The 10,239-nt window shown below is 40.2% G+C and overlaps 1 protein-coding gene across 2 annotated transcripts in view; it reads left to right on the plus strand.

Annotated features, from left to right (window-relative positions):
- The window catches only part of PSIP1 (PC4 and SFRS1 interacting protein 1), a 38,366-nt gene extending 34,255 nt beyond the window's left edge, over positions 1-4,111 (plus strand). For both annotated transcript variants that reach the window (XM_039567049.1, XM_039567050.1), the window contains exons 16-17: positions 1,521-1,632; positions 3,279-4,111. In XM_039567049.1, the coding sequence (XP_039422983.1) occupies positions 1,521-1,632; positions 3,279-3,342 (176 nt within the window). In that variant the 3' untranslated portion in view covers positions 3,343-4,111. The remainder of the gene's footprint in view (positions 1-1,520; positions 1,633-3,278) is intronic.
- The last annotated feature ends 6,128 nt before the right edge of the window (positions 4,112-10,239 follow it).

Raw genomic sequence — 10,239 nt, forward strand, 5'->3', positions numbered from 1 at the left:
TTACTTTGAAATTGAATTCTGGGACTGGAACTGTTTTTTTTCAGAAAATCATTTAAAAGTTACACCACCCAGATCTAGACTAAACAAATTATTGTAACTGAGGTGCCAAGGATTCAAAACAACTATAGTAAAAATGTTGCTATACTTGTAATTGCTAAGAAAGCCAGGATGATGTTAAAATCGTAACCATTTTCTGGTGAGAGAATATATGATGAAGTAGAGGTTCTATCAGATCTTTCCCCAAACCAGTGATCAGCACAACTAATACTTTAACAAAGAAGCTACACTGAGACTTCCTGGGCATAGTTTGGCTAGTGAAGCCAGCCCAGATAAGGCTAACACAACTTCAGCAGAACACAGTGAAATACCATATTGTCGCCCAGTCACATGGAAAATGGGAAGAAGTTCTATCAGAGTAGGGGGATATTTTATGAAGTAATTTTTTCTTTTTTTGCTGTAAAAAGAAATTTTGATCTTTACATGCATTCTTTTGCCTTTTTAAAAACTGAACTCCTGAACCCTGACTATCTTTACAAAACAGAATAATGCTGTATTTGATGGTACTTGATGTGCAGCATCAGATTACCTACTTTGTAACAAGGGAATATAGCATTTATTATTTTATCTAATTCCTCCTGTGGCCTTTGAGTTCAGAAATGATTCTGAGCGAGTATAAACAGATAAAGTACTAGAATGTCATCTTTAAATGATCAAGTCTGCTTTTTTACTATGTCTTAGCCTGTAAAAGTTTAGATGAGTAACATCTTGTATATTTTTCTTACTGTAGCTCAATAGTTTAATAGAGTTCTCTTATAAATTTGCAACTTCAAGTAAAATGGACCATCGGTTCAGACAGTGACATTCCTCAACAATTAATGCAAAATTCACTGGCTCATAATACCACAGGAAGACATGTAGCCATCATAGAAATTTTAAAAGATGTTAAATATTTCTGCATTGACTTCACTAAATACACCTTTTAGCTAGTGTTGTTTCCCAGCTTGAAGAATCCATGCTATCACTAAACACTTCTACTCTATTTCTATAACTTGTATTTTCATTATACATAATTTGTTGGAGTTGAGAGTAAATGAGATGTGATGTGAACTATTAATTTCTATAGTTAAAGTAACAAGAATCCCCCAAAGTTACCTGACGTGTTAGAGTGGTAAACAGAATTTACTGCTGAAGTATATTCTCTCACTGCTGAGAGTACAAGCAAGCATTAGGCCTATGATCTGTAGCCTAGCAAGCACAGGAAGAACTTGAAATTGCATGAAAAATACATACTGTTCAATTCCCACTGCCAAAACTATGGGATGAGGCACATTGCATGGAATTTTCAGAAGCTGAAGCCATATCCATTAGTGTCTTTTGTATTGTTTCAGCTGTCTGGGTATCAAGATGAGGGGAAGACACTTAAAATATTTTATTTGATTAAGGTAAAGAAATTATAGGGGGCTATTATAATACAGTTTTATTGCCTGCAAGTACCACTTTCCTGCTTTTTCATTTTAAAGGTTCAAAGATTCTGAATGGAGGTTCTGAAGCCCAGGACACCAACCAGTCACAACACAATGGAGAAAATGCTGAAGAAAAGAAAGATAGGCATGAAGCTGGCAGTAAGAAAAAGTGAGTTAATAACCTTACTGAGCTGAGGATCTGTTCTACTCTAGCTTAATCATGTAAAATAGAACAGCAGTAGATTGAAGTTACTTAACCATGTTGAGGTACTCTTTTCTTCACAGAATTTTCTCTCAACGTGAGAGAACAACAGTGTGCAAATTTTCTGTTTAAGATTTAAATGAATTTTTAAAAGTTGTTTTGCTCGCTGCTGTGTGGAGACTTGAAAAAACATTAAAGGATGTCCTGCTATTGGAGAGAATCAGTGTGTGGTGGAACAGGACAAAGCAAAAGCTTTTTCCTGTGTTTTAGGCTATTAAGTTGGAAGCAAAGGAAGCCTGAACCAAGTCTTGGAGAAACTAATGGGGTTTATTAATTTTTTGTGAATTCATGTATTGCCATCAATAGACAAGCCAAATAATGTTCTACAGTTTGGCTATAGAATCACTCAAATGCAAGTAATCTGCAGGTTAGGACTTAGATCTGTGAAAGTCCGGAAGTCTTAATGCTCTATAGAGGTGGATGTACTTAACCATTTTAAACAGGAAGCCATAAGCATGCTTGAATTTGTCTGGCATTAAGTCTTTAAACCTTGGTTTCACTGAAAAATATGTTTTATAAACAGAAACAAGCAGTGAATCTCTCTGGAAGAGAAACACAGAATAGAATCTAGTAACACATGAGGAAAAGGCCCAGAATTATCCTAGAGTTTGTTTTGTTGAAGTACATTTTGTTTTCTCCAAGCACTCTGCACCTTGCACTCAGGGATTCTTTTTGTTCAGCAGTTACGTGTTGGAGCAGGCTCCTTTCATCATTATCTTCATGCACATCAGGAGAAGCTGCAGCTGCCTGTCATTCTTTTGACCATCTGCCAAGTTAAAACTATAGAAAAGAGTGGAATATTGTTGTTTACAGTAAGATAAACTCAAACACAACAAAACAAAAAAAACCCCTTTAAGATGGAAATTTATCTGATATGTGCTGTAAGGCAGCCTCAGAAGTACTGAAGTGGGTTTGGGAGTTTTCAACCAGTTACACCAAATACTCATTTGGTCTGAACAAGCAGCATGCTACAGGAACATAGTGGAGTCACAAGTGTAGGTTCTCATACAGGTTATACATTCTAGCCCTCTGCTTAAATAAGTTAAATAAGGATTTATATCAAGCATATGTGTGGTGTTTGCTGTGACACTCCAACAATCTTTGATAAAGAAACAAACCCACTTTTCAAAAAAAATACTTTGTGGCTACCTGGACACAGGGTGTGTGAAGTTATTGTTGGCTAATACCAGCTACAAACCAGATTTTAAAATTAACCCCTTGCAAATATAGTGCATGTTGAGAAATGCATCCACATATCTGAATTCAAGCAAGCTCCAGACTCTCCAGCATACAAACTTCCTTTCATTCAGTATTTTTTGTACATCTTTATTTGCAACATTTAGTTTCTTAGAAGTGAGAAACAAGTAAACAAAATAAATAATGTCCAAAACACCTGTGTGGTTGACTCTAAGCAAAGAGCTGGTAAACCTCTTAAATAAATGTACTCCTGAGTGTGCATCACCATTGCTTGCTCTAGACTGTACAGTCACCTGGAATAAGTCTTGCTGCTGCATTTGTATATGGTCAATAACATTGCTTTATTTTGTTTCTAGGACATGTGGTGAAGAGAGAGAGCTTGAAAAGCCAGCAGATGATTCTGCCTTTGAAAACAAATGACATCACTGGAGTTTTGTTGTTTGTGGTGTTTTTTTAAATTACAAATTAAAGAGGATTGTTAAGTTTTGCATTTGAAATCTATAGACTGCTGAAATTCTAAATAATTTTATAAGCATAGTATTTTGAAGTTAAATTTTGTGGAATAAAAGCCCCTTTAATCTTGGTTTAAAAGTATTTAAACACTTTTGCCAATAGTTATATCCAGTATTAACAGGTAACACATTTCAAAAGATGAAAATCCCAGCTAGAAAATGCTTACAGGATTTAGAGTTGTAGTATATTTTTAACTTACTACTGTATGTTTGTCTAGTTAATAGCAGGAAAAAGTGTAAATACTTTTAGCTCTCCAGTTGCTTCATTTGTATAAAACCTTCTGTCTTCCTATGATACTGACCTCTGTTCGTGCAGTTTTCAACTCTTGTTGGGGATGTCTTTTCACTGTGTTTCGTAGGAGTTGAAAGCAGCATTTTTATAGCTGTTACAATGTTAATGTATGAGTATACTTCATTGTTTGGTTTTTTTAAAATAATTTTAGTTCTGTTCTTGCAAAACACGTTGTGCCAATTTACTGCAATGTGATTTTATGGTTTGCTTTTGGTATAGTACGTATACTGAAAAGTGTGGTGTTCTCACGGAACCTGTTCATGCAGAATGGTTGGAAAACACTGTCTTAAACAATTTATGGAATTAAAGAATTTTAAACTGATAAAAAGATCCTTGTATAGACAGAACCATTCACAGGAAAAACATGAGTCTGGTTTTAGTACTGTTTTGATTTTACTGCTTTGGCATTAACTTGGGGACCTCTAACTAGAATTTTAGCAGAAACACTGGTAAAGTGTTTTAATTCCTGGAGGCATGAAAGGGAATAGAACAGGTACAAAGGTCTCTGAAGTGTTTCTTGAAACACAGACTTTGCCTGATACTAGGACAACTTGTATGTGGTATTTTGACAGAGGACACCCGGGTTACAAATTAGAGTTTAAAAATCCTGAGACTACACATAGAACATGCTGAGTTGAAAGGAATCCACAAGGATTATCGAAGTCCCAACTCCTGGCCCTGCACAGGACACCCCAATAATCACACCATCTGCATGAGAGCACTTCTTGAACTCTTGTTAGGCTTGGTGCTATGACCACTTACCTGGGGAGCTTATTCAGTGCCCAACCACCCTCTGGGGGACAAACATTTTCCTAATATCCAACCTCAGCCTCCCCTGACAGAATTTCAGGCCATTCCCTTGGGTCGTGTCACTGGTGACCACAGAGAAGCGATCAGTGCCTGCCCCTCCTCTTCACCTCACAAGGATGTTGTAACTGCAATGTGGTCTCCCCTCAGCTTCCTCTTCTCCAGGCTGAACAAACCAAGTGACTTCAGCCACTCCTCCTACAGCTTCCCCTCAAGGCCCTTCACCATCCTCATTGGCCTCCTTTGGACACTCTCTAACAGTTTAATGTCTTTCTCATATTGCAGTGCCCCAAACTGCCCCCAGCACTTGAGGTGAGGCTGCCCCAGTGCAGAGCAGAGCGGGACAATCCCCTCCCTTGCCAGGCTGGCAATGCTGTGCCTGATGCACCCCAGGACAGGGCTGGCCCTCCTGGCTGCCAGGGCACTGCTGACTCATGTTCAACTTGCCACTGACCAGGACCCACTGGTCCCTTGCCATGGCACTGCTCTCTAGAACTTATTTCCCAGTGTGTCCATACATCCAGGGTTGCCCCATCCCTGGTGCTTCTCAAAATCTGGCACTTTCTCTTGTTGAATTTCATATGGTTGGTGATTGCCCAGCCTTCCCACTTTATGAAGGTCTCTCTGCAGGCCCTCCCTGCCCTTGAGGGAGTCAACAGCTCCTCCCAATTTAATACCACCAGCAAACTTAGTATTCCTTCCAGTCCTGCATCCAAATAATTTTTGAAGATGTTGAAGAGCACAGGGCTGAGGATGGAGCCCTGTGGAACCCCACTAGTGACAGGGCCCCAGTCTGATGTCACCCCATTCACTGTAACCCCTGGTGCCCAACCTGTGAGCCAGCTGCTCACCCATTTCACAAGGAATTTATTGCGTTGTGCACAGGACATTTTCTTCCAGGAGGATACTGTGAAAGACAGTATTGGAATCTTCACTGAAATCCAACAAGATTACATCTTCTGGCTCCCCCTGATTAACTACGTTGGTTACCTTGTGATAAAAGGAAATTAAGTTTGACAAGCAGGACTTTCCCCTTATGAAGGTTCTGACTGAAACCTGCATTTGTCCTTCAGGTGTTTTCAAGAACTCAACAGAATAGTCTTCTCCGTAATTTTACCAGTCACTGAAGTGAGATTGTCAGGTCTGTAGTTTTCAGGGTCATCCTTGCCCTTCTTGAAAACTGGGACAATGTTAACCAGATTACAGTTGACTGGGACCTCTCCAAATTCCCAAAACCATTCCAAAATCATTGAGAGACTTTGAAGTGACATCGGACAGCTCTTTTGAGTACTTTTGGATGAGTCCCATCAAGCCCCATGGATTTAAAGGGATCCAGCTGGAACAGCAGATCCCACACGAGTTCAAGGTCCACTGGGAGTTGATCAGTCTTGCAGTCCTCCAGCTCAGGGCACTGGAACCCCCACTGCCCACAGTCCATGTTGAAGAGAGGCAAAGAAAGCATTACCATCTCAGACTTGTCAATGTCCCTGTTTGTGAGGTGACCATCCTCATCCTGTAGGTGAGGGCCAATGTTGTTTTTGCACTGCCTTCTGCTACTGATATATTAAAAAAGCCTACTCTCTTTTTATTGTGCCCACAGTTCTGGAGATCTTCAGCCCCAGTTGAGCTTTGACCACATAAATGTTCTCCCAGCAGTGGGGAGCACCATCTCTGTATTCCTCCCATGTCGCCTGTCCTTGCTTCACCAGGCGTACACCTTCTTGGTCTGTCTAGACTCAAAAAGAATATCCCTATTCAGCCAACCTGGCCTTCTGCTTCACCTGGTTGCCTTTGGACATTTTGAGGTTGCCTGCTCCTGTGTTTGAATAGCTTTCAGATCTTGAAGACAATACCTGAAGTTAAATCTGCAAGTTCAGTCACCATGGCAGCTGCAGTATAAAACTGTCTTTGGCAGATGGCCACAATGGTTGGACTCCACAACCTGTGGCTTCAGGCAATCTAACACTTCACAACAGACTGATGTTAAGGGGAATGACTGACATGGCTGTACAGCTCGACCATCAGACAAGCAGCGTTCTCATTTAGCTTACAAATAGAGGTTAGTTACTATATATTGGATTTTGTGGATTTCCACATTCCAGGTAGTAATGAGATGTACTTCATTTGAAACCTCAAGAAACTCCCACTTTTACCCTTGAAAGTATTTTGGTAAAGGTGGTACTGGAAATCCTCATATAAAGCATGTCTCAGTTTTGACCATCCCCTTTTATCAAGCCTTATACCAAAATTTAAAAAAAAGTAAAAAAAAGGTACTGTATATTTGACAAGGATGCTGTATTGCCAAATCCCCTAGTTTTCACAGAAGTATTGATAAGCTAACACATCTGTCACAACTGTTTCAGAGATAATGGGTCAACATGCCACTGCTTCAAAGAGTTAATTGAGATTGGATGCACAGATGAAGCACCTGATTGTGCGATGCAATCACTCTGCCCATGCAGCTGCTTGGGCTTTTGCTGCCTAAATTTACTGCCCATTTACAAACCAGAAATAACCTAAATTCACAGAATACGACATGACTGTAGAAAGGGTCATCTGCATGGCCCTGAGCTGTGTCTCTTAAAAGATACAAACATTAGAGCTGATACTGACTGGACAGTCACTTAAAAGTCTCACAAGGAATAAGGCTGATTCTTTCTTCAGAAAGAAACACAGCTATGCACAAAATATAAAGCAGAGTTAGCTTTGACAACAGCATCCCTACTTCAAGAATGGAGTTTACTACAGCTTAAAATATTGGGCAGCCCTGTTGAGTTGCTCATCATTCAAATACATAGGGGACTCCTGTGGTAATGTTACAAGTGCCTGGTTAGCACTGGGAAGTAGCACTGTCTATATGTACCAGGTTTTGCTTTGGAACTTCATACCAACAGTAATACTAGAGGGACTTCTCCTCTTCCTCAGTACAAGAAACAGGGTTTTGCATCACCTTGTCAGCAAGGCAAAAACTTTCATCAGGGGGAGAATCTCCAAGACATTTGGGATGTTTGAAATAAATTTTTTTCTCATTTTTTGTCATGAAGTAGTAAACCTGCTTGGATGTTTTCATCACCAAAACACAGCATTTAATAAGTTGCTAAAACACAAATATCCAGCTGGTGTCTTAGAGAATTAGCTACAAATGGTCACTGGATGCAATGCTGGATTTCACTCAGAGGAGTCATTTTGAAAGACTTACCAAATCAAGACCAGACCCAGTTGTCCTGTGACAGCTTCTGGGATCTTTAAAAACTATGACAGTGTAACCTTTTTGTTCCATTTGTCTTTTAAGATGAATCACTGAATATGAAATAGGAGCAGGTCATACAAACAGCAAGCTTCTAATATGATTCTTCTCTGTTTTGTAGTTAAGCACTGAATGCTCTCAACTCCCACATCCAGACTGTGGCCAGGTTCTCTCTGCCTTATTGGAAGTATGGGACTGGCCTATTAAAGTTTCTTAATCTGCAGAGACACCAATTTTGAAATATATCCGACCTTAGCTTTTAATTAAGATAAATGGGTTATGTGAGAGACAGCATATTTGAGTAAAATTAATTTAATGAAAGAGTAAACTCATTTTGCCACTTCCTTCTCCCTACAGCTGAAGTAAGAAAAACTAATGCCCCCACAAAAAACCTACTGACTGCTGCTTTAGAACTCATGCTAGTTCTCTATGTGATCCCTGATCCAATACTGAAGAAGACTGGGAAGCCTGTATGTTTATGGGAGACAGCTGAAAGAGGAGGAGATGGGGGAAAGATGAGGAATAGCAACTTGTGAGGCAAATGCTGAAGTTGCAACCAGAACTGTATTGTAGAGGACCTTTAAAGCAGCTGCTGCAGCACCACAAAACAGCCCTGCCCCAGCAGTTGGACTTGTCACAGTTGTGGTGGGCAGGGCACTCCCATTTCTGCAGATTCCTGAAGGGTAAGAGAACTAACACCACCTGCTTTTACAAGTGGTTGGTTCACTAAAATACACAGACCAACAGCCGGCTGGTTTACAAGACAGGAAAAAAAAACCCACTTGTTTTTGGTTGTTCCTGAAAAAAGCACAGATTTATATTCACATGACTTAATACACCACCAGAAAGCAGTAAGATATGTAAGTGATCAATGGAGTCCTGCAAGTGCTTCTGATACGTTTGTTTCAAGACATCTAAGATAATCAAGTAAGCACTGGCAGAATCTGCAGCTACAGGACCTGAATAAGATTGTCACTTTTCTGTATGTAGTTTGTCAGAGTAGGCTGTCTTTCACCAACCAGAACTAGCTGAAGTTTTCAAAAGAAAAGCAGTTAGCGCTGATGTTCCTAAACAACAAAGATCTCCACTAAAATCTTGATTCCAGAAGACTTTAAAAAAAAGTATATCCTGTCTTGACAAGAGTTTCAGTTTAATAACAGACTAGGAACTACAAATTTGTCACATTTTAATTTAAAAAATCATTACTTAAAATAACAGAATTATGCTAAAAAAAAGGTGCACAATGAACACTGTAAACAGTTGACAAAATTATTTAAAAGGCAGGCTACAATTCAGTAATGGTGAAATGTAGTTTCCTCTTCACAGAATCAGTCCTCAGAGTCAGAAACCAAGGACGCCAGAAGCCTTCAGATGCAAGCTCTCATTTGTAGGAAAGACCAAAGAGTTTAACCAGCATTCTGAGCTTCTCTCTAAGAAAGCATTCTCCTCCCTACAAATCCAGTGCCACCCACCCTTGTTCCAAGATGGCAACCGCCTTAGTTTTCAAGGTAAGATATCCATAGACCATGTTCTCATCATCAGACGTTTACAGAGCCTTGGTTGCACAGAGCTTCTCAAAATCATGGTTTCTTTTGCCAGGTAATCTCAAACATCCACATTTTACAGTCCATAGCATCCAAACTACTGTGATGTTGTAAAAGTGTATTCTATTTTTCCATGCCAACTTATCTGTAAAATCATTCTTACTTACTCAGAAAAACACATCAAGCAGACTTCAAGTGCAAAGGGCTCCTTCCACCTCACGGGAAACGATTACATGCCTAACCCAAAACCCAGCAGTACACTAAAAACTCAAGCTGTCCAGTGATTTTAACAGCCAAAGCAACAGATTCAACAATGTGGTTTGTTACAGTGGGGATTACTGTAACACACATATATCAAACCAGGAGTCCCGTGGAAAAGAAATATATATGGACAGATTCTTGGTAGATGTTTCAGAGATGTTTATTTCTCCAGCCGCATGGCCGGGATCTGCCAAGGAACTCTCACAGTCACAGGACCGAGGGTCCTTGCCTGCGCAGGGAAACACAAAACAACCAATGGGGAACGAGGCTGACCAGGGGCAGGGAAACCCCATCTCTGTCCCCTCAGGGCCCCTCTCCCAGGGCTACATGGCGGGGGAAGGGACGCCAACATTTCACCTGTTTATTTTTAACAAAAGAGGTTTAAAACTTAACATTGAAAACAAGAAGGACAGTTTCAAAACAAAACAAGCCACCCTCCTGAGTCTTTGAATGTCCAGACAGATTCTCTGGAACATCTTAAGGCTGACAGAAGGGAGACAGGACTCTCCGGGCGTGCTTTGTGGGGAAACTGAGGCAGGAGAGGGTTTAATTTCTTCCGTCCCCCTTTTCATCCCCCACTCGGCATCAGAGAGGAATTGTAGGGAAAGGGAATTGTATAGGGAAGCCATGGGGTGACAAATGGATTAGGAATAA

The sequence above is a fragment of the Corvus cornix genome, chromosome Z (assembly GCF_000738735.6).
Source record: "Corvus cornix cornix isolate S_Up_H32 chromosome Z, ASM73873v5, whole genome shotgun sequence".
Lineage (NCBI taxonomy): Eukaryota > Metazoa > Chordata > Aves > Passeriformes > Corvidae > Corvus > Corvus cornix.